Here is a 24,563-nt window from a genome sequence, read left to right on the forward strand (position 1 = left end):
AAAGGGACGGGGAAGCTTTGCTGGCTGTCACACACAAAGCAGCAGCCCGGCCCGGAGTTGCGCAGCCGGAGCCAGGCGAGACCTCGGCAACAGCGCCAGCTCCGCCCCACGCGTGACCGTGACCGCTCCGGAGACGCCCCTGAGCCGCCGAGCCTCTCCAAACGGTGCTTTGCTTTTATATACACATATATATATATGTATCTATCTATCTATATCTATATATATATGTATATAAAATTATCATCCGGGGCGGCATAGCAAGGGCAGGGGAAGAAGTAAATACCCTGCAGTTTTCCACGCGAGCGCGGAGCGCAACAGCACCGGTGTTGTGTGTGCTTGGAGATATTACCCCCGTGTCCGAAAAGTGCCGCTTCTCAGCCCAAAAGTACCTGTGGCTGCGGGAGGCAGGGCCGGGCCGGCGGGGAAGCCCACCCCGATTTGAGTCCCCCTGCCTGGGGGGGCGCGGGGGCTGGGGCTGCCCAGCAGGATTTGCTGACATTCTCTCTTCCCCCCAAAAAAATCACCACCACCTGCGGGTGCCCACCCCAGGCGCGGGGTAGCCCCCGCGTAGCGATGCGCGCAAACATCGCGCTGATGGCGTCTGGTCTCCGATCCGCCCTCGGGCGCCGGCTTTGCGCGGCAATGCGCGCACCAGGCTCCGCGGCACGCTGCGCCCGGAAGGGGGGACGGGGGGGCGGTAGAGCCCCAGAAGGAAATTGGGACGCGGGAAACTGGGGCTGCACAAAAAAAAAAAAACAACAAAGGCGGGGCGGGGGGAGAGGACAGAGCCTCGCCAGGGGGTTGCACAAACTGCGGGCCTACAGCGCGCATTGCCCCCGGCACTGCGCGGGGGGCCGCGGAGTGCCCCCCCGCGGCACTCTTCCGAGCCCCCAAGAGATGGCAGTCGAATCCGGCTTTCCTCATCCTCTTCCTCCTTCTCCTCCTCTCCGGCGGGCAGCGGCAGGACAGCGGGGAGGCCCCTGCCCCCCCGCCCGCTCCCAGACCTTCCGCCCGCCCCGGCGCAGCGCGGCGCGCCCTGCGCAAGGACGCGCAGCCCCCGGGGCCGGGCGCTGAGGCGCAGCCGGGCAGCCCCCCTTCCTCCCCTCCCCGGTGCAGTGAAAGGAGGGTAGCTAGGAAACAGCGAGCGGCCCGAAAAGGCGGAATTTCCAACGTGTAAAATGTTCTTAACGGAGCCATTGAGAGAGTGCAATAAGGCGTGAGGGGGAACTAATCTCCCCATTTAAATGTTTGTGGCAATTTTATCTAAATGAATTTTAATGCTAAACGCGGGATAATTCCCTATTTGTAACCCGTTTACTTCTCTTTCCTGTGCCTCTGAAGCTGTCTAACATCATGTGATGAACAATAACAATAAAAATACTGTCAAGGCATATTCTTCATTTTGAATGTGTTATAATTACAGCTGATTAAATGTCTTGGGATATAATAGTGGGTTTAATTTGAAATCTGCCCCCTCCCCAAAAAGGGGGGAAAAAAAGAAGGTCCGATGGAGGAAGATCTGTGCCCCACTTCTCTGCGGCTGTGAGGAGGAAGTGTGCCCTCGCATGCAAGAGGGCGGTTTGTTTTTTTTTGTCTTTCAAGAAACATTTTTAAAAAATACACAACAAAACAAAAACCCCAAGAAGAGCAACAGCCAAAAAAAAAACCAACAAAAAACAAACAAGAGGCGAAAAGCAAGACCCACTCATTCACGTTTTGGCAGAAAAGTGTCATTATTCCGGGCTCACAAAGCAGGAGCTTTGGGATGTGCAGCCTCTTTGGCGGTACAGCAGCCCTCTAAAAAACAAACAAACAAAACAAAACAAGAAAAAAAGCGAGTGGGGGGGGGGGGGGGGTTAGGAGGAAAAAAAAATAGAGAAAATTGGGAGTTACAAAAAAAAAAAAAGAAAATCTGAGCTTCGAGTGGAGAGGATCCCTTTGGTAGCTTGCTTTAATTCAGAAAGATCTGTGCTATGCCCGCCCCAGCCCTGCCTGCACCCTGCCTGCACCCTGCCTTAGCCCTGCCTCCAGCCCTGCCCAGCCCTGCCCGGCCCCCGCCACAACCGAGGGCCCCGGGCTGGGAGTGCAGGCAGCGATGGGAGGGCTGCTGAGCTCCCACTGCCCCTGAGGCATCCCCGGGCCCGCTGGGGGAGGCAGCCAGCTGGGGAGGGGAGTGGGGAGGTTGTTGCATGATTTTACCTTAATTAAAATATTTGTATATTTTTCCTGCCCCCGGGAAATTAACTTTTTCTATAGCTGCAATTTTACTTAAAGGAAACGAGCAGGTACTGCAGCCTGCCCAGGTCATTTGGTGATGGCTGGCAGGCCAGCTGGGTGCACAAAGCAAGAGCTGGGCAAGGAAATGGGTTACTGCTCCAGGGGTTCCAGCAGACCCTCGCACCAGCCCAACATTTACTTACAAACATGCATTGCCCAGGCAATGTTTTCCGAGTTTTATTTCCCTCTTTCCTTCTTATGTTCAATTCCAGAAAGAAATGTAGTATGTCAGTAGCTCAAATAATTTAAACTATGTGTTAGAACTCAAATTTGGTGGTGGTGGGGTAATACAATTTACAAATTTCTGTCTGATAATGCCCTGCAATATTACATTTATTAACAGGCAATAGTTCCCATCCTGACAATTTACAGTGCAAGCTCCCAGAAAGTTTCTTTCTGCACCATAGCATTACTTTTTATATTATTTAAATGCACAGCTGGCATTAAATAGCAAATGATGGGTACATCTCTGGAGCTAGCTGAATTTGGTAGCTGCTTGGCTCTCCATTTGGGATAGAACGGCTACAAATGCTGAAGGGGAGAGGGGGGTGGGGCAGGAAACAAATTTTGCAAGCAGTGGAGTCACCATGACAAAAAATAATTTGTTTTTATTTTAGATTCAGATTTCATTACTGCACTCAAACTACTACAACTGGGCTTTGAGTTATTATACAATCCAAACTGTTTCAATCAGAAACTCTAAGACTCAGTGTGCAATGATTATTATTAATAATAATTAGCTCCTTGGTTTCTTGATAGAAAAAGGCTATCAACAAGCATTTGTTTAACCACAACAAAAGTATAATTAGCTTATCCCACTTAGTAAATCTGTATGCATGCCAACTCATACCAAACTGCTACTTTTACAAAAAATTGCAATAATACAGATCATTTTTCCAGTCCTTTTTGCACAAAATTTATTTACAATGTATACATAAATGCTCCATGATGGGACTATGGAAAAAAAAATGCACACGACTGATGTTTTGCCCAGAAATAAAGTCAACATATTAAAAATAAATCTTCAGTCCATGTTTCGAGCTGCATAAAACAGGAAGTGATGTACAAGGTGGTGGTTGCTGCATGGGGACAAGGATGCTCTGATGTGACAATTAGGCTTCAAATACACTGCCTTTCCGTTTCCATGCTTCCTCCTACCAGTCTCCTTAAGACACTGCCTGCAACAGCTGATTAATCATTGTTGATGACCGCAGTTTTTCCCATCCTTCCCGATTTACATCTGTTCAGGCCAATTCAAATATGGTGAGTAAATGAATTAGACATGCAAATTCACGCCCCAGGCAAGAAAGAGAGAGAGGGAGAGAGACTGGGAGAAAGGGAGAGAAAGGGAAGAAAGACAGACGGAGAGAGAGGAGAGAGGAGAGAGAGAGTGTGCATGGCTGAAATCCTAGGATAGAAGAAAGATTCTTCTGCCTGACATAGTTATTTTAATGCTCTAAAAATCCTGCAAATAAGCCCTTTCTGTCATTTGCAGGAAAAGTGTAAGGCTTCTTTTTTAATGTAAGGAGGCTTCTGGAGGAAGTGAAGAGCTATGGAAACAACACACATAGTGTGGAAAAATTTCACATTTTTTTTAAAAAATCTATAAGAAACAACGTAATATGGATAACAGTATAATAGCATTTTACAATATTTCAATCTTTGTTCTCTTAATGTCTTATATAGGTATTTAGCATGTCCCCAGAAGTTGACTTCAGTTGGTGTTTTCCTGCTTTTCAGGGTCCCTGTAAAGAATCGGAACATCTCTTGGTCCAAAGTTGACACCAAGAACTCCATAGTCATTGCAGAAAGACAATGTTTGAAATCTACCGTCGCTGCAGACAACGCTTATTTCCCTTAAGCTACTGAGCATGAATGTCCATCACTTGTCCGCTCACTGCCGGCTCGCCGGTATGAAGCATTGTGGGGCTTGATGCTGACATGGGCATTCCAGGGTGGGGTGGTCCTCCATGCATCATCATCGCTGGGTGGTGAGGGTGTCCAGGAATGTAGGTATGCATGGGGGGGCCATGACGCAGCTGAGCAGGATGGGGGGGCATCTGGGGTGGGGTATAGCTTGGCTGTCCCATATTCATACCCATTGGACTACCCCGAGACACATAATCCCCTGGCATACTTTGCAGCCCTGTGGAGAGAAAGAGGTGGTGGTGAGTGGCGGGGTCCAGCTATGGACACTGGGCTGTGAAGTTCTTCCGCTTGGTCATGGGGAAGGCCGGGCTCAAGCCAAAGGCAGGACGCGGAGTCATGAGTGCGCAAGTGCAGTCGTCTTTGTGGGATCCGAGCCTACGTATAGACTCACAATGATGGCAATGGGAATGATTTCCCAGGTTTAAAAAAAAAACAAAACAAAACAAAAAAACAAGAACATCAACCCCCCTACAACGTGGAGTTTTGGGAGATAAAACTGCTTTCCGCTTTTATGATTGGGAACATATGCGAAGGAGATGCTTCCAATCTGGAAGCCAGCCTGATGATGACTAACGTCACAGGGGGTGGTGGCACCAAGCTGGGGGAAGCCCTGTGAGGGCTCTCAGGTGGGCTCCATTCCCCATGGCCTTGCTCCAGATACCCGCCTTCGTCTCCCTGCTTGTAAAAGCGTGCTGGGAATACAAGGCGGGGAACTCATAGGAGTTAATGAGGAGCTTGGGAGGAGAGATGGGTTAAATTGGTGTTGAGGTTTATCAACAGTTATTTATTTAGCTCTTGAGCCCCATCACTTGGAATCTGTCCCAAGTATTCATGCCATTCAAACAGACCCTATACAGAGAGCACATACATCGCTGAACAAAGGCCTCATATGAAGCCGAAATTGATAGGATTACTAAGGACGATTGTTAAATCAAACCTGTATTTTTAAACACACTAAAAATACATCTATAATCAATAGCAGTTATCAATTAATTCTTTCCCCCTGCTCACTTCCGTCCGCAAAAATCAGACGAGCAACTCAGTCAACCTTTCAGTGGATTTGGGAGAACAATAAGAAAAAATTGGACCTAAAACAATAAAACCTCCTGCTTTCTGTGGGCCTCTGCCTTCTGCTTGGATTGCTGTAGCTGATGGGAACTGACAGGTGTATTGTTTCGCAGAGCTATAAGCTCCATAATCATCAAGGGTGAAAGGCATACGCTATTGCTAAGTAGGTTCAATTGGCTTTAGTTCTAAGTAAGAGCGCGCTGTGAATGCACTGAACACCTTGGAATCAGGTCTCAAGGCTCGAGCAATGAATAGCTGCTTAATCTAGCCTAAAGGAACAGTTTTGAACTAATGAAAATTGCTTATAAAATATACTGTACTCACAGCTCTTTAATCAAAAAAGATGATAATATTTTTTGTAATAACCTATTAATTTAATTGGTCACGAAGCATAAAATACATCATTTAAATTTAATTGACCCAGAAAGTAAGAAACAATATTTAAATTAACTAAGCTAGAAATTTCCATGATGAGGTAATAAGGCTGTTGCATTCCCAAGCTCCGAGGAATGTTTTCACAGCTAATTGTTAAAACTTAGTTTTGAATCACACCCAGAGAAGATGACTATGAAATACACTTGGCCCGGGGAACTTGAAGCCCTACGTTAATATAGGCTGGGAGCACAACAAAGATGCCTAAATAACTGCTTGGAAGTCTAGAAAGAAAGCAAAAAGAGCAGAATCAGGCACCACTAAACACCATACCAGTGCCTTGGTGGTTCAAACTACTCCAGTCTTGGAAAAAAAAAAAAAAAAATTAAAAAATTGTATATGGTATTTACCCCTATAAAAAGACAAGAGGGGGAAAAAAAAAACCCAAACCAAAAACTGGGACAGTTTTTCTAGGCTTTCTTCACGAGGCCTGCCACTGAAGATTGCATTAATGATCTCTATTTTTGTATACTGAATAAGTCAAATCCATTTGTCACACTGCAAGTGATGGCATACTTAATTTGGATATAGTCAATTAGCCTGGGCTAAGCTCCATAGCCTGCTGTGCACACCTCTATTTTGTATTCTCTCTTTTTCCTTTGCCACACGTAATCCCATTATGATGGACAGACAAAGAGAAATAAACTTGAAAAAAAAAAAAGAGAATCAAAGTTTTGTTCATCGCCTTCCAAAACACAACTATGAGAAGCCGCTGTTTGTTTGTTTATTTATATATTTTTTTTTAACCTATGAGAAGTCTCTGTTTGGCTTTTTTGGTGTCTTGCAGGTTAGCGGGAGAAATGTAACTCATGCATCAACTGCGGTTAGACAGATTTATGACACTTTGGGGACATGCTCTTTCCTCTCCCTGCGCTGCTGCAGACCGCTTACATTTTGCAAATCAGTCTGTTGCCAAGACGACAGGCTCCCCCACTTCCCTGGCTGCTTCTTGTTTTGTCATGTGCTCGGGGATGGATAATAGCATCAATGTATGGCGGCGTCGATGTACGGTGGCGTCAACGCACGGCGCGCGCGCGCGCGCACAGGGGGTTTGGAAACCTTGCGCTGAACCGGAGGGAGAGAAACCCGAAGGAGCCCAGGCGCAGGATGGATGGATGGAAAGGAAGGAACAAGCATGAGGCTATGGGCAGGGAGAACATAGGGAAATGCAAGGAGACAAATATCCCTCGGACAAAGTGAGAACAAAGACCCCGTTTGTACTTACTTCCCCCTGGCTTTGCCATTGGTTACCTAGGTGAAGGTTACATGTAGTGCCACTGCCCCTCCATGCCCATATTCATGCCCATTCCACTCATAGGTCCTAGAGGGAGATAAAAATCCAAGAAGATGCCAGAGAATGAGCAAAGTCAACAGATAGTGCCAAAAGCCCCTTTCCAAAACACAGCACGGCAGAGGGCCCAGGACCACTCAAGCAAGAAGGTGCCTGGTTTCCGTCAACCGTGTTGAAGGCAGGCAGAAGACAGGTGAGACAAGGCAGGCAGCTGAGATGATGGCAGAGGGCAGCGGTGGGGTTACCTGCGGTGGCTCAAGTGAGGTCGCCCATCAGTGGGCAATGCTCCCCCAGGGGCTTACCTGGCGCTCGGATGCCCATGTGCTGCTGGCCGTCCATCACAAAACCTCCCATTGGCTGCCCATCGGGGTTATAGGGTGTTCCTTGACTTACTGGAAAAGTGCAGAACATTGCTTTTTAGCAACAGCCAAAAAGGACACCTTTTCTCATGGCATCAAGACACAACCCCCCCACCTAGGGACTGTGAGAGATGGCTATCCATGTTGGCTCTGAAAAGAGGGAAATACATCTACTGCTTGAATGTAGTGTCTGAGCTAACAGGCTTGCTTAGTTTTGGCTTAATTTCCTACTGCCAGTTTGGAAATGAAGTTAGCAATCTGAAATCTCAAGGCATGAGGACCCCCAGCTCCAGCTGCTGCTGCTGCTGACGTCAATGCAAAGACCTGTATAGGAGCTGGATTTTATGGCTGGAATAGTCACACTGAAATTGCAGTGTGTTAAATTACGCCTGTGTGCCTTTCTAAGAGCAGGACCTGAACACGTCCATGCCAGATATTTACCTCTAATGACAAAATAATTGAATCTACTCAAAGAGGAACTGTGGCCCAAAGGCATCTTGGACAACGATGGATTTGGTTATTTGGCAGCGAGATGTGGAAAACAAAATCAATTTGGAGTAATGGGCTATTCCTTGATGGTAAATACCCACACAGAGCTGCAAGCCAAGACCCCAGACAGAAGCATCAAGAGAAAACTTAAGATTTTTTAAAGATATATACAAATAAATTCCCCTGAGGTAAACCCCTAACATGCAGCGATCCCAAAATACAGTTACTAAACAGAACAGAACAGGGACAAAAGGACCCTATACAAGCACCACTACCTGAATGGGAGGTTTTCACTGTACACTAAAAGCTGGCTTCAGAAGTAAGCTGCCTTGGGTTATTAAAGCACATAAAGCTCCACCTCATTGAATGTCTTTGAACTTTACTGAGTCCCACAAGCAATTCTGACCCCTTTGCCCTTTTGACAGGTAATAAAGTTTACAGCAATTCCACACCAAGCCATGCACCAGGGAGTGGTCACAGGAGCAGAAAGAGCTGGGAAGGAAAACTCAAAACAACTACTAAAAAAAATAAAAATCACTTTCATTCCAAATGCGCACAGAAAGTCTGGTCATAGAGTGGACAATTTTAGTTTCCTTTTTGCATTTCCAACGTCTTTTTTTCCCATAAATGTTTTAATCATGTTAAGACGATTAGGGTTGTAATGAAACAAAGCTGGTTGTATTTTAATTGTCAGTCACTCCCAGCATTTATTTCTCATTTATTTACCAGGTAATGGACCTCCTGGTGAATGGCTTGAGGATGGTTTTTGTCTGCGTGACTTGAATACAGTTACTACTGGGGACTTGCCTGCTCGATTGGACTGGTCTATCATGGGCTGAACTATTCTTCTTCTAGCATTAATAAACCTGCAAGATAAAAAGAGGAAAGCAAACGGTTATCAAAGGGGATGACTTCCATCCATTTCCACACCCTCTCACCCAGCCACGGCACTCTCCATTGGGCTGCGTGTGGATGCAAATACTGCAAAACCTCTAACCCCGATGACCTCTGAGAGCACGAGCTCGGGGTTTCCGAGCTGATTTATGTTTGCCTGCTTTTTACCACAGTCGGACACTTCCATTTCATCTTTTCATGGGGGAATTAGCCGAGTTTTCAGGAAACAATACCAGCGACGCTCTTCTCAATTCAGAACAGGGCACACAAAAAAAGGGTGAAGCTGGCGAGATGCTCGTGAGGGCATCTGCTACCTCCCCCTCATTAGTACCATTTCTGCCTTATGTCCTCTGACTTCTTTTTCCCTTTTTTTTTTTTTAATCAAAACCTGCCCCTGCCTCTTGCAAACCTAATTCCCTTTTAATGCTCACTGTTAAGATAATGAACTGTGGTGGCAGAACCCCATCAAATGAGGGAACGTTTGGAGTTTTATCACCACCAAGTCACACTGCTGGGGACTTCACAGCCGCACATTCCTCCTAGCCATTTCTTGGTGGGCTTTCTCCCCCCCTCTGTCTTTATGCAAAGTCTGAGGGGTCAAGGCGAGGTCATAGCTTTACAGTAATTGAATTTATAATCCTGTTTTCTCCAGCTAGGCCTGACCATTTACAGCAAACATCTTGTTAAACTGTAATTACTGGACTACTGAAAATTCCCCCCGAACAATGAAAAGCAGATCTTTGAGGGGAAAAAAAAAGGTACAGTTGTTTTTAAAAATAGCCATCTGCAACCATACTCTGTGCATTTTTGTAGCTCTTTGCCTCAGTAAGTCTTGCTATACTTATTTGGGAAAGGAATATTTAAAATAATCTGGAATTAAACAGAAGGAGAGGAGTCACAAACGCCCTCCTCTCCTCTGTGTGCAGCCCTCATGGAGCTGAGATCAGGAGGCTGGAAACCAGGCTAGGAACCTGTCTGAAGAGAGTTAGAAGAACTTCTTTTGTGGTTTCGCTCATCAGAAAGCTTAGTTAAAAACCCTTTAGAAAACACCTCCATTGAGATTTAATCATAGCAAAGCCTCATAACCAGACTTTACATTCTTTGTGAGAGATGAAAAGCATAATAAAAATGTGTATGCCACAGTATTTACTCATAAAAGAAGAAGCGTGAGAATGGGTAAAACCATACTACCCTTGCAAAATGCAATGGGAAAGTCCCCAAAGGGCCACTTGGTTCTTGTTTTCATTGCCTTTGCTTGAGGTGGCTTAGCAGGAGCTCTCCTACCACAGAGATAAAGCCAACAAGACCTACCCGTGGGAAGCTATGCTGCCCAACCATTCCCCTATGCTGGCAGGGAAAAGAATTACAATCCACCGCCCTGTGCTGTTTGGTTTGCTCTCATCAAAGACCAGCACAGCAATTTTCGTCTCCTCCTATCTCCTGTTACCCAACTCCTGTAAAAATTAATCAAGATGTTGAGTTCTAATCAAACCTGTCTTGACAAAATGGGCTCAAAGGCACCAATTTTGGGTATTGATCTGGAAACTCTACACCTGAACTCAGTCATGTTTTGTCAGCAACAGTATTGGATCAATTTTTCTATACAATTCCAGTAAAAAAAAACCCAGCCCTCAACTCCAGCAAACAGTGTTGCAAATCAGTTTATCATTATCTTGTACAAACCATGAAAATTAGAATCATGTGAGCAGAAGGTTAGACTAATTCTCCTTTCTCATTATAAGCACAGGTGTAGCACAAACACCATGTGAAATAAGCAATTAAAAAAAATCTGCTTTTTTTCCCCCATTAGCTGCCTTAGCTCCATGACCAATTAGAAAATTGTTTAATATCTGTAATCTGCATTTGCAGAAAGCAATTTTCACAGTAACTCTCCTTAGTAAAACAACAACACCAAACCCCAGTGCCCCAGCCATTTCTTTCTGCTAGCCTGGCAGGCTCTTGCTGTGTTTACTCCATCCTACTCCTGCCTGATTGCCAGGATCTGTCACTGCAGCAGGTTTTTGGTAGCCTTGAGTTTGGCTGGTCACTGAAACCTTCATTTACCAGAAGTTTTTACCCCAAAGAACCCAAAGGAGCAACATTAAGCATTTACACCCCAAATTCACAACCTTCTCTTCCTTCTCCTTCAAACTACAAGCATTTTTAATAAAAAGAGAGGCTAAATAATGAACTATATAGCTAGAATAATAAACTATAACGCTAGAATTTGCCAAAAAGACGTGCCTATGGTAAAACATATTCTCACCTCTTTGCTCATGCTATCACTTGGGGTGTCTGCTTTAAGAACATTTTACACACAGGTACTTAACAGTTACCTTCTTCCTACACATTCTTACAAGTATTTTCTGTAAGTAGTAATTCTGCTAAACAGCCCAGTGTTTGGATGTCTTCAGGGGGAATTCAGACGTAAGAACATTTTCCTTCTGGGCAAAGTAATAAAATGACATTCTCGCTCCTCCCACTAGAAGTCAAATGGAGGTCAGCTCCCCATCCTTGTATCTGTTTAAATAAACTGGTCCAGCTGTTTGTTTCCAGGATGCCCTTTAACCTTCTGTCCCATCCTCCCTGCCTTTGTAACAGAACACTTTACTTTGCATTATAGTAGACTCCAAACCACTATGCATTAAAATAAAAAAAAAGGAAGAAAGTATTCACTTTCAAGTTTCTTCCCGCATCCCAAACCTGGAATTCCTAAGAACCCATCAGATTAAAACCATTAATGTGGCTTGCCTTGAGAGAGCACAATGCAGTGCTGTTAGGTTTATAAATCACATAGGAAAATTCTTTGCAAGCAAAATTGCAAATTAGCTGTTGCTGCAGAAATATACAGGCATGGAGATAATTTCTTCATATTCTGCTTTTTTTTCTTTGATAGAAAGGCCAAGATCTTTTGATCACTTTTTGACTTTTTAAAGCACCAGCCTGATGTAATACCAGCAAAAAATATGGAACAGAAAAGCTAACAGGAAAAATCTCACTGCTCCTTTCCCTGTATGTTCACATGTGCCCATCTCAAGCGACAGAAACCCTAAATCACTCTAATTCGTAAAGTTCAGTGGAATCAGGACCTAAAAAAGATATTTGCATAATAACTGCTACTCAAATGGAGTATTCTCAAAATACGACTCAGCATAAAACTGAACGATTAAGACAGCTGTATAACCTTACTTGTGTGAGTAAAGACTTGCACAGGCTCAAGATCTGCATGAAGTCCATTTTCCTTTACCAGCGCTTTGTGCATTGGTACCTTTGCCCTTATGTGGAAGAGTTTTTTTTTGTTTGGGATTTTTTCCCCCAAAGGGCAGAATCAATAATGATGCCAATAACATGAGCTCCCTCTGTGAACAAGCTGTACCCATCTCCCTGCCCAAGGAAAGCTCTGCAAAACAATGTGCTGAGTTGCTTTGCTTTCCTTTTTTTATATATTTTTATTTTTATTTTTATTTTTTTTCCAAGGGGAAGGATCTGGCATGGAGGAAACATTTGCACAGTTGGGCAAACAGAGAAGTTTAAAGTATTTTATTTTTTTTCAAGCTAACTGTTCCTTGCCCTTTTGGATGTATGAGATTGTGTTTTCTGCTGTGCTTCCAAAGGCAAGAAAAAAACCCAGCTATTCCACCTGTGTAGCCCCAAAGAGGAGTAGGAAATCCTCTTTTATCCAATTTGCATTTTACTAGGATGTTTTCTCTTAGTCCTCTTGCCTGGGGTCTGTCTCCAGAGGTCACTGGCAGTCTCCCTGGTTGGTGCAGGGCTGGTCCCACGGGTGTGATCCAGCCCCAGCCCCAGGGATGCGACAATCCGCCTCTGCACTCTGACCTTCAGCTTGGCCGCCCTCGCTGCCACGCACAAGTTTTGTTTCTTCTCAGCGAGAGGCGGCATGGCTGGTGATGACAAAAGACTTATTTTAGTTGGAAATTGGCTACAATAATAGCAGCCAGAGAGCAAGGATTTTCAGAGGGTCACCAAACCCTACGAAAGGCACAGTTTGCTAAGGCTCAGGTTACAGCCCGAGTGACATTTTCCGCACAGATCTGGTCTTTCTCCATTCCCCTTGTATTTCTCTTTTGTTGAGTGAATAAAACAAGACCTTCCTCTGCTGTCACAAATTTCCAAAGTCACCTTTGCTCAAGAATCGGCAGAGTGATTCCGGGGGCTTGTAATTTGCAGTCTTTGAATGAAATATTCCAGGACTAGCTGTCTGAAAGGAGACTTGAGTGGTATATTGAGTTTTTTTCTCCCCCTAGCTCTCCTAAATGAGGAGAGTTTCACACCACTACTAACTTCTGATACTTGGAGTTGCAGGCTCAATATTGTACCAAAGCACTGCACACCAGAAGTCTGTGACTGACTAGCAGTGCCAAGAAATATCCAAAAATAATTTTCTCCTCGAGATCCTTCTAGTAAACCAGGCATAAGGACAATAAGAAAGCCCACAGTACCGACAAACCCCAGTGCTAAAATGTCTCTTGGTCTGAAAGAACTGCAGTCCTCTTGACAACAAACAAATCATAGTTTTTATAGCAGATGCCAAAGTAACCAGAGCCCTTCAAACTGGCAAATAATTCACTTGTAAAACCAGCCATACTCTTTTCTGCATACTGAGATCCTTCATTTATACAGCAGCGAAACAACCGTCTCTATTCAGCACTTAATTCCTCAACACTTAACAGGTTTATCTCAAATAAAAACAATTTAAATGGAAAGTGTGCTATAAACTGGGATTAGTACACTTCAGTAACTGCTTTATTCCTTATTTTAACATATTTTCATTTTTTCCCTGTGTATTTGCTTTCCAGAGCTTTTTAAAGAAGACAGTCAAAGAAAAGAAAAAAACCCATAGAAATTATTTCACAGCATTATTTCAAATGTTTTAAAAACAGCTTTAAAAATAGCAAGCTCCCTCTGTAATTATGAACAGAAAAAATAACTGCAGACTTTTGAATGGTAATCGCATCTCTCCATCCCTAATATGAGAAATATATGTTAAGAGTGCTTACTGCCTTTATTAGAAAGTTCTGATCCTGAAGTCAGTTAGTGAGCTTAATGACCCGTAACTACCAGTCATTAGCAACCCATGCTCTCTGTACTCCCTTTATTTGTAAAGAAAAAAAAAATCCAAGATACTCAAGAAACTTTGTTCAATTTAAAGTCAAACCTTATGAAGTAATGTTTGGCAACTTTTCTTAGTTTCTCCTCCTCCTCCAAACTGAAGACAGTTCAGGACTGCAATACATCATTTACAACACTAAATGGAGGTAGGGAGGAAGAGAGTACACGGGCTGCTAACCACCCACTCCAGACACGTAATTTTGGAATATACTCCAAAGGCAGCAGGTCCATCCATCAGGAGGATCAGGAAGGTCTCCTGAAAGCTCTCCTCTCCCTCCCTCCATCACTGGCAGCACCAGGGACTCAGTATAGGGCTGGGGGTGTCTCAAGACAATACTGAAGAGCGAACAAATAAAATACTATGCAAAAACTAGTGATGAAAAACCACTAATTAGCTGACAAATTTGATGTAAAGCACTAATGAAAGCCATGTGTGGCTCTGCAATTTAGTTTTAAAAATAGCTTCTGACTTCAAGCATTACTATGTGACCCCACCGATGGATTCATGTGGTGCATTCAGAAAAGTAGCTTTAAAGCAGGAGAGTGCTGTGGAATCTCCTGCAAGCCAACCCTGCTAATGCAGCAAGCACATTGAGTGCAAAAATAGAACACAGAGAGATGGGATCAGGTATGCACTTCTTGTAAGAGAGCTGGCTGTGCCCTACATTCGGCTGGCCCAATGTGCACCAGCTCTACCTGTGGCCACCTCCTGTGTTTGCTCTCCTCCCAGACCCTGAAACCCCACTCCCCCTCCTGCTCCAGACCATTCTTTCTTCTCCCATCACTGTGGGACACATCCTGCCTCCAAATAAACAGAATGGATTTGGGGGAGCACCCTGCCACCTGCCCCATGGGACACCACTCAGCTGTGGTGACCGTTTCAGCGTGGCAGCAAGCCTGGTGGTGGCTCATGTTGTGGGGGCAGAAGGGACAGCTGACTGCTTCCCATCAAAGTAGAAGGCTCCTGGCTCTGCTCTTGTCCCCATTGTTCCTCTAACCCCATCTCTGCTTGTAGCTGGTGGCTGCTCCATGGGTCTTTCTAGAAGAAAGTGGGGCAGGAAACACTTTCCTAGTCTTGCAAAAATATCCCTGTTCCCCAGCAGGATGAAGCTAAAGCCTATTTGTATTTATTTGGTTAATTCTCAATGGAAAACAAGGGAAGAACTTGCTAGGAAGAAGTGAAGAGCTGACATGCCCAGGAAAGGGCTCCCTGGAGATGCTCCTCCCTGCTCTGCCCATCTCAGTGCCCTCCCACATCACAGGCAAGCTGCTGTTAGCCTTTCTGGTATGCTCTCATCCTTTTCCTCCTTCCCTCCCATCTGCAAATCCCACTTGAAAAAAGCTCAGCCAACATGGCAAGTTTCCGGTGAAAATCCAGGTCCAGCATCCAGGCATCTCCCTGCTGATGCCAGGGAGCCGGAGCAGAGGCCATGCTGCAGGGGAAGGCTCACAGCAATCTCATTCCCTGACACTGCAATTCCCTCAGGGTGAAAAGCAGATGTAAACTTGCCCTCGGCAGCCAGATGATGTAAGGGGAAATCTTTACATGGCAAAGCGCCAGCGGAGCTGACCTCCTGTCTCCTCACTGCTCCCAAATCCCAGCGCAGCTGTACGCTGCTGATCTCCGTGTGCCACAATTAGCCTTTAAGGAATACGGCAAGGATTCATCTAGTAGAGCAGCACTAGGGCTGCTCTAACTCACACCCAGGACAGCACTGGACTCCACACAGCACTGTAGTTGGGTACACAACGTGCTATCAGCCAAAATCTTGCTTCCCACAAAAAATGTTCTCCCTACCCAAGGGCTGATGCTGCCTTGTTGCTGCTCCATTGAAGGTTTGGAGAGAGATTCAACTCAACGCTAACTTTGCTGGGATAGAAATGTATGCCCTTCCATGTGCAGATGATGCCACAAACCCCCAGACACTAGTGGCAGAGGGTACATTGGGCTCATCACAACCCTTGAGAGCACCCCAGACTGTGATGAATACCTCCCAGCTCAGGGTTTTATCCCACCTTTGAGGTGGGGTCTGAACCTCAACTTTCCATCTAAACCTCCATGAGAGCATACCTGAACTACCTAACTCAGGTCCTGGTTTGGTGCATGCCATCAGTGCAAGCCAGCTGCTTGTGTTCAGCAGATCACACCAACAATCCAGGTCCTGCTCAATGGCAGGGATTATGGGTGAGAACTAATAGCAAAATACTCATTATTTCTTTGAAAACACTCCTCTCTCTTTCAGTAATTTCCATGTCCTCTGCTAATCCAGTATGAACACTTATCCAAGCAAATGTAGTGTTTGTGAGAGATGCCTGCATGATCTTTGAGCTTTCTCTTGCCACACAAGTAATATAAACATAGGGGTCTTCCTTTGAGGTCCAATCTTTTTTCCATGCAGCAAGTTGAGACCCTTGTCCAAACAGCTTTTTCCCTGCTCACTCCTACCTAGAACGCCTATGGCATGGGAGTTGGAAGCCATGCTCAATCCTCCTGCCCAAGCAGGCTGCTCCCCCCTCTGCTGCTGGATTAAGTGTGCTCCTGCTCACTGAAGGATGTGGGAAATGCCCTGTCCACACTCCTGGGTGGATCTCCACACCTCCTCTCATCTTCAGAAGGCCACTTAAGGAGTAACTCCATAACCTGTCACCAAAAAAGGACAAGGAAAAGCGAACCCAGGGTGGCCAAACCAAAAGCCCTGACTAGTGTCTTTGGGGGAAAACAGCCCAGAGCCACCAAAGCTATATATAAGCTATATATAAATAAGGAACCCCTGTATGGGACCTGAGATTTGTACATGAAATAGGCTTTGACATCACTCTGGTCTATGGCCCAAGACGTCGGCTCAGCACAGAGAAGGGAAGCTGTGATTCCTGTGGTTTCATCCTCCCCACCACTATTTTGAGTGATGTGGGCACCTGCAAAACTGGTTTGAATTTTTTTTTTTAAAATTCCGCCCCCCCCTCCCACCCCCCCGAAACCACAAAAGATACAACTCTGAGTCACAGCTAACCTGAAAAACCACCGCACACTTCTGGACAAATTCCCCCCAGAAGACATCCTACTTCAAAACACTGTTTTCTAACCACTACTAATAACCTACTTCGTAATCTACTTCATCTAAACATAATTTCCCATTAAGTGAAGTAATTCATTTTGCTTATAATCCTACTCCTGACAGCATTTTATTCAGAGCAGGAGAAAAGACATCCTCAGAAAACAACACAAGCAAAACATGCACAGGGAGGTCAGAGGAATGTCAAAGATAAAAAGAACTTGTAAGACCACAGGACATAGAAAGCTTAAGGATCATCCCCCTGGATGGTATAAACCACCTTTATAAACCAGGTTGGAAGTCAGACATTTCTGGGATAAATATGAATTTAAAAGGAGCATTGCTATTGTGTTTTTAGCCAAAAAGCTACAAGGATTGTAGTGCCTGGGCAGGGGAAAAAACAACAACCCATGAAACTGTTACATGACCTAGATTTTGTTGAAGAATTGTGGAAGCAATATTTTTTCAGCAGCATCTGCTGCCATTTCTTTTCTTTTTTAAAAGTAAAATAAAAGGCAGAAGCCTCGTTAGCACTAATGCTGGTAGAGCCGGCCATACACCATTTACACCCAAATCACTTCAGGGCAGGCAGGGCCAAATGCACGCCCTCGAAAGCACGTCCTCGCCCTGTGCCTCAGGCTGTGTTTAGTTTTGGAGCAGAGAAAATCGTTTTAGCCAAGAAGGAGGCAACATTTGCCCCATTTTTAATATTTTAGGCTGAGTTTTGAACCAGGGAGTTTGCTTTATGCAGGTGCAGCCCGCGGCCAGCACCTGATGTAAGTGCGAGAGAGGGTCTCTGAGGGCACCTTTCTCCACACGTTGGCGTTTCAGTTCACAATGGTTAATCACTCTACACCAACCTCGGCAACTGTTGACACAAAATAGGTGGAGATCAGGTCTGTGCAAGCACAAAATACCAGAAAGGCAAACTGTATGTAAACACACTTCAGATAGCTATGACAAGAATAGACCAAAACCTGACTTGCAAAACAATGACAAACCGTTGCCCTCCTCTTTTTTTTTTTTCTTTAATATATTGAGGGTAAATATGTGTATGCATATATATATATATATAGAGAGAGAGAGAGAGAGAGTTAATATATCAGGGGTATTTTTCCTGACAAAAGCATGTGGTGAGGCCACACCTCCAATACTGTGTTCAATTTTGGGCCTCTCACTACAAGAAGGACATTGAGGTGCTGGAGTGTGTCCAAAGAAGGACAACGAAGCTGGTGAAGAGTATGGAGAACAATTCTTACATGGAGCATCTGAGGCAACCGGGGTTGTTTAGTTTGGAGAAAAGGAGGCTGAGGGGAGAGACCTTATTACTCTTTACGACTAACTGAAAGGAGGTTATAGTGAGGTGGAGGCTGGTCTCTTCTTCCTAGTTAACAAGCAACAGGACTAGAGGAAATGGCCTCAAATTGTGTCACAGGAGGTTTAAATTGGATATTAGGAAAAATTCTTCACCAAAAGAGTCATCCGGTATTGGAAGAGGCTGCCCAGGGAAATGGTGGAGTCACCATCCCTGGAGATACTAAAAAGATGTGTAGCTGTGGTGCTGAGGGACACAGTTTAGAGATGGACTTGGCAGAGCTGGGTTCACAGATGGACTAAATAATTCTAAAGGTCTTTTTCAACCAAAACAATTCTATGATTCTATGACCTCTTGCACTAAAGCAAAATCAAGTCCTGAGACTTGTATTTACAGAAGATTGTGCAGAGTCCTTTCCTTGCTTGCAGTGCAGCATTTGCACAACACAACAGTGTCCTGGATGTTGGGTTTTTTTTAAAGCCCAACTCTTGTTCTGAGACAATGCACACCTGAATCTCAGCCTTTCAAAATAAAAAGTAGCAACTCAAGCCTTCTGACCCCTACCCTGATCCTGCAGAGCAAAGCTAGGGCAGGAGCGCAGAAAAGAGCGAGCAGTGAATGTTTGCACAGCCCCTTTTCATCTTATTTCCCTGACACCTGACAGCACATTTGTCACAGAATATTAATTCACTGACTAAAAAAAAGTTTGTCAGGTATGAAGCCACCCCAGGAGAGGACGAAAAGCTCAAGGAAAACAGGATATTTTTTTTTTTTTGGCTGCATATTAACTTCTCCAGTGCTGAGCACCTTTTGTTAGTCAAGACTTTTGGCAAGTAAACCGTTTTCGTGCTGTATGATGTTCTGTGGTGGGAACCAACCTTTCTCCCTCTCAAAAAAGCATCTGTTTGAATAGACTAGCACCCGTTATTTTATTTGTGCAATGCCCAGGGCACCTAAGTAATCTGTTAGTTTGCGCAAAATGATCCCAGGTTTGCTCTTGAAATAAACGGTGTTTCCTCTGTTGGTTTTGCCCAGCCTGAATCCAGGGGGTGTCAATGCAAGGATTATGGGAAACATCCTCGCCTGGTGCTCCTACATGTCATGACCCCTGTTTTGGGGCAGTCTGGGGCACACAGAGACTGCCAGGGTCTATTAGCTCTCCAGGGTAAACACCCTTCCCCTGCTCCACCTGAAATCCCAGAGGCCAAAGGGGATATTTCCCCAAAAAACTTGTTTATCCACCTCCTCCAAGCACCTGCCCTCTTTGGAAAAACACTTGTGTTCAGTGCCAAAACTCCTTAAACCCACATGCCGAAACCAAACCCTGCAGGTTTAAACCACTGTGCTGTATTTTTAAATAGCTTTACTGAACTAAAAAAAGAAAAACCAGCCTAAAATCCGGTGATACAATGGTACCTGATGGCTCTAAATTCACAGCTCTTCCCCCTGCAAGCTATTTGCTCAGCTTTTCTAATAATACCTTCGCTGCCTGGCAGCTCTCCAGGGCTGTCTAAGGCAATATGCAAGCTAAACATTTTTTCGTCTGATTTCAATATTTTCTTATGAGTAACTACACAGGACTTTACCTAGTGAGTATTCCTGATTGCTGTAATTTAAGAACAGAGAAATAGACTACAGATGTAATATTATTATTACAATTGGCATTCAAGGTGAAAGGCATAACAATTAGCTAAGACTTAGTGAAAACATAAATGTAAAAATCTGCCTGAAAAGCCTGGCACATGGGATGTTTAGAACAGCTAATTTACCGCACATATTCTGAATTGCTCAAATGGTATAACAATTCACCCAGCCAGAATCTTTTTTAAACTCTTTGCTTGGGGTTTTGTGGGTTTTTAGGGGGACATGATTTTCATGTTGCAAACACCTACTGTCTTATTTTACTCTGGAATAACAAACAATATATATTTGTTAAGCCTGCAACATATATTCTTTCTTACTCCTATTTTTCCTGCTTTCACATGTATTCCCATTAACAAAATAGTATTTAAATAACATCTGTATACATATTCTTGAATCACATAAAGAAGGAAAGTAAATAGTTTCCAAAATCTGACAGTTAAGTTTGTATTGCTGAAGTTGAGAGGATAATTTGTGAATGTTTTAACATTTACTAGTAAATAAGTACTTGTATTTACTGTATCTGATTACTGAGAAAAGTATTTGTTATGTTCTTACATAGATTTAAATTGCATCTTGACCTTTTCTCGTTTAATATGTTTACTGCAACAAAAGCAGTAACAGATACATCTGAAAACAAGCAGATATTTTACGCATCTAGGTCTAAAAACCTCTGCATGCGACATGCTCTGCAGAGTGGCAAATCAAATAGCTTGACTCTTTATTTTAGCCTGTGATTAGGTAGGCAGCAGGGGTAAAAATCCACCCCTGTGAATAGGATCAGCACCTGCTTTTGTTATGCACCCTCCCTGCCAGCCTCCTCCCCCTCTTACACCCTAAAAATAGTGCTTAAGTGGAACTAAAGTGGTGCACTGGTCATATGCTGGCCTTTTGCTCAGGGTATCACCCTCAGCGATGGAACTGAGCGAAGAGATGTGGACATCAACATGTGGGAACCACCTGACGTTTGAAGGTGTGCCCTATATGCACTGAACCCCAGGCATACAATGACACAGTGGGAAAACAGAGGCCTGTGACTATTTACCAGAAGGTGACAGGATAGAGAGCCATGCAGCCACTCCTCTCTCCCTTCCTCATCCATGGAAGTGGCAGGCAGGGGCTTTCTGCATCTGCCCCATCTGCATCCTCCTATCTACCCCATCTGCATCTGTCTCCATCTGCATCCCCCCACCTGCCCCATCTGGATCCTCTTATCTACCCCATCTGCATCTGCCTCATTCTGCATCTGTCCCTGTCTGCACGCCTCCATCTGCATCTCCCATCTGCCCCATCAGCATCTGCCCCCATGCCACCATCTACATCTCCCAATCTGCAGCATCCCCACCTGCCCCATCTGCACTCCCCCCATCTGCTCCATCTGTAACCCCACCATCTGCAAGCCAGGCTGGGCACAGCCAGCGAGCAGATGGGCAGGACACCCCTTGCAGCAGTGCTCCCCACTCAGCTCCCATGAGAAGTGCAAAATCCTCCTGTCCCCACCACGCCACATGCCTGCCCTTGCCACGGCAAAGTGCTTCATCCCCTGCCCCATGCAACTACAGCAGCAAAACTCTACCACTGCAGTTACCAGAGAGCAAAGACAGAGGCAGCAGAAAATTTCCTGCTGGAGGGGAGTTGTGATGGGGCTAAAAAAGTAATAAAGTATTTCTGGGTGTCTATGCTCTGAGCTGGCTGTGCTACATACAGTAAGATGGTCCAGTCTTCCCATTGCAAACCCATCTCAGGTTTTTCAAACTCATCTTCAGGCTGGTCTTGGGAGACTTTTAAAAAATTCTTCCTTATAAAGTTTCAGCAAAAATAACTTCAGTTGTCTACAAGAATGACATTAGAAAAACTGAAATTATTTGATAATTTTTTCCAGTGTGTTTCTTTGGGGTTTTTTTATTTGTTTTTTGGGGGTCTTGGGGTTCTAAGAGTTTTGTGGTTTCTTTGGGCTTTTTTGCAAGCCTAGGAAATTATATGCAAAACTGACATTTAAGGAGGTCAAGGTAATAAAATTAAGAACTTAAGAATTAGGAAACCGTATTACTAGAGCTGCTTGCACCCTATTCTTTAATCTACTCTACATGCAAGCAGTTCAGTTACCTACTCACTGTACAATTTTTGAGAGGGCCCAATACCTAAACCACCCAAACAATGGATATATTTATTATAAGAACAAGCACTATAATGTAGAAAAATTAATTTCTACAAGAAATAAACTTTGTCTAAGTTGAACAAATAAGGCAGCAAACAGCAAGAAAGGCAAAGCAGTGTTGGCTGAAGCAGCTGAACACTGCACTGGAGAAGGGGATTTTCAGCTCTGCCTTTGACTACTTGGGAATTGCTGAGGAAAGCATTAAATGCAAACTTCTTGTGTCTCTCCTCTATGCCCAGCACTGGAGCTTGGTAATGTAAGATCACAGAATCACAGAATCACCAAGGCTGGAAAACACCTTTAAGATCATCAAGTCCAGCCTATGACCTAACACCACCACATCTGGAGGCGATAAAATTTTTGAGTTTCCACTAGTCATTTGACCTTCAATGAGGATAACCTGCTGTCATTTTGAGTCTTCTCACAGTTCCCAGACTGACCCAAAATCAGTGGGTGTGCTGGACCTGGATCTCTCTGAGCCTCACTTCTTCAGCTGTGAACTGAGACAGCCCTATTCTTTCTCTTTGAGGGGAGATGCAAGAATACCACGCAGATCTACAACCCTGTATGCGTATATAGGCAAGCAAAGGTCAGGAGAGGACTTGGGTATTACAGCAGCAAACACCATAGGAAAGCCCAGCAGTAATTATTAATTTCATATTCAAGCACGGTTTGAATACAGTTCAACAAATGAAGCACTGAAGAATGAGGGTAGGATAAAATACTGACTAGCTGCTCCATCATTGTCTAGTCTGTGTCCCAGATAGTACAAGGGTATTTTAGAAAAAAAACAGAATGGAAACACCTAATAAAATGCTGGAGCTTTAAGAATTTGAATTTTCAAACTTAATTACTTTTTAAAGATAATTTTAATGCAGTTGTATTCATCTCTGTGTAGAGAGACAGTCACAAACAGGCATGCACAAACAGGTTATATAGGCACATTATTCTGCAAATACGCAGACATTTATCTGGTGCACCTAGAACATAATCAAGTGCTTGACACCTAATGCAGCCCTTGATGAGAATTGCTCTCTTTTCTCCATAGATTACCACCAGTAATTATTTACCATTAGTTTTTAACAGGAAGAGATTCAGCTGGGATATACTAAACAAGAAAACTGTATAGATTATTCAATCTAGTCTGGCTGGCTCTCAGCTGAGGTAAAAAATGATTGGATCACACCTCCTGGGTATTTCAACTGCAAGTTTTATCACTGGGGAAAAGCACTGTATTAATCTGGACTTGGTCAGGTCCCCTCCATGTCCATCTACATCATGCTGTCAAGATCATACAAGTGCCCCTTCTAGTTCACATCATCCTTGCTTCCAACCCTCAATCATTGCAGGGTTAAACAACTAAAAAGACGGCGGCCTGGAGAGTTCCTTTAGACTAACAACATCTTGAACTCTGCTACCTTCCTAGCTGCTATAGGTATTTTTTAATTTTTTTTTTGCTCCTTCTTCCCACAATAGAAACATCTGATTGTGGAAAAAAGATGGTCCTAAAGGGCAACGCCAGTGATTCACAAGGAAAATCATCATGTGTGGAAAAATCTTCTGAGTTGAGGATTACATTTAAATAAAATATTTAAATTTAAATAATAAAAAAAAAAACAACCCAAGCAAAAGGGTCAGGGTCCTTTTTCCCAAGAAAAAGGAATTTTCCAAGACATGTGCCCTACCCCTAATTTTCTGGCATGTCTCACATAATCACCCCGTTCCTGTGACTCTCCACCATCAATAGGAGTTGTGTGCATCAACATAGGGAGTCTGAACACCGGCCAGGCCATATGTGAAAAACACAATTTTTTTCATTACGGCAGAGAACTTAAGTATGCAACTAGCACATACTGTAAAGGCATTCAAAATATGACCAAAAAAAAATAAAAATTGCTTAAATACTTTCAATCTGCAGCAAACAAATGCTCTCTTCACTGCCTGCTCTGTGGCAAACTTCTAATTCCATCCAGAAAAGCCAGCATTCCCAGTCTGGACTAACGACCATGCTACGAGACATGAGTTTATGTTTTTCATGCACATTTCATGTATTCCCACATGCTGTGTTGCTGCCAATAATTTATGACTGATCTGCACCCAGCCTGCCCTTCAGCATTTTATTTAATCTCTGCAACAGTGATTTACAATGACTCATCATTAATACAAAAATGTACATATGTGTTAACAAGTTTGGAAGAATCTAAGAAGGAAGGCAAAATTTTTTGCAAGTTGTGGCTGAATGACTTATGAGCCTGCTGAAGAAAGGCAAAGTCAAGCAGAAACAATACATTCGTTCCTCTCTAAAGCAAACAATTTAGGAAAAAAGAATTTCTTCTCCTGCATACTGCCTTAGAAGAAAAGAGATTCAGGAGAAGGTTGGAAAAGGGTTGTCCCATACCCTCCAGGGTTTGGGAGGGGATGAGCAGTTTGTTGGTTACCCCATGGCTGGATGTTTCCTGAGGATGCACACGTGTGTCTGTGCAACCTGCATGCTTAGCCCCAGCCTCACAGCCTCTTTGTTCCTTAG

General features: G+C 44.1%; 1 protein-coding gene across 6 annotated transcripts in view; it reads right to left on the reverse strand.

The window, feature by feature from the left end:
- Positions 1-2,865: 2,865 nt before the first annotated feature.
- Positions 2,866-24,563, reverse strand: part of MEIS1 (Meis homeobox 1) — a 112,022-nt gene continuing 90,324 nt past the window's right edge. For 3 of the 6 annotated variants that reach the window (XM_051613683.1, XM_051613681.1, XM_051613682.1), the window contains 3 exons: positions 8,653-8,711; positions 7,300-7,389; positions 2,866-4,423 (listed from right to left, as the gene is read on the reverse strand). In XM_051613683.1, the coding sequence (XP_051469643.1) occupies positions 4,140-4,423; positions 7,300-7,389; positions 8,653-8,711 (433 nt within the window). In that variant the 3' untranslated portion in view covers positions 2,866-4,139. Of the gene's footprint in view, positions 4,424-6,597; positions 7,028-7,299; positions 7,390-8,652; positions 8,712-24,563 lie in introns of all 6 variants that reach the window. The other 3 variants (XR_007888916.1, XR_007888917.1, XM_051613684.1) reach the window with 2 other exon arrangements.

The sequence above is a fragment of the Apus apus genome, chromosome 3 (assembly GCF_020740795.1).
Source record: "Apus apus isolate bApuApu2 chromosome 3, bApuApu2.pri.cur, whole genome shotgun sequence".
In the NCBI taxonomy this organism is placed as follows: domain Eukaryota; kingdom Metazoa; phylum Chordata; class Aves; order Apodiformes; family Apodidae; genus Apus; species Apus apus.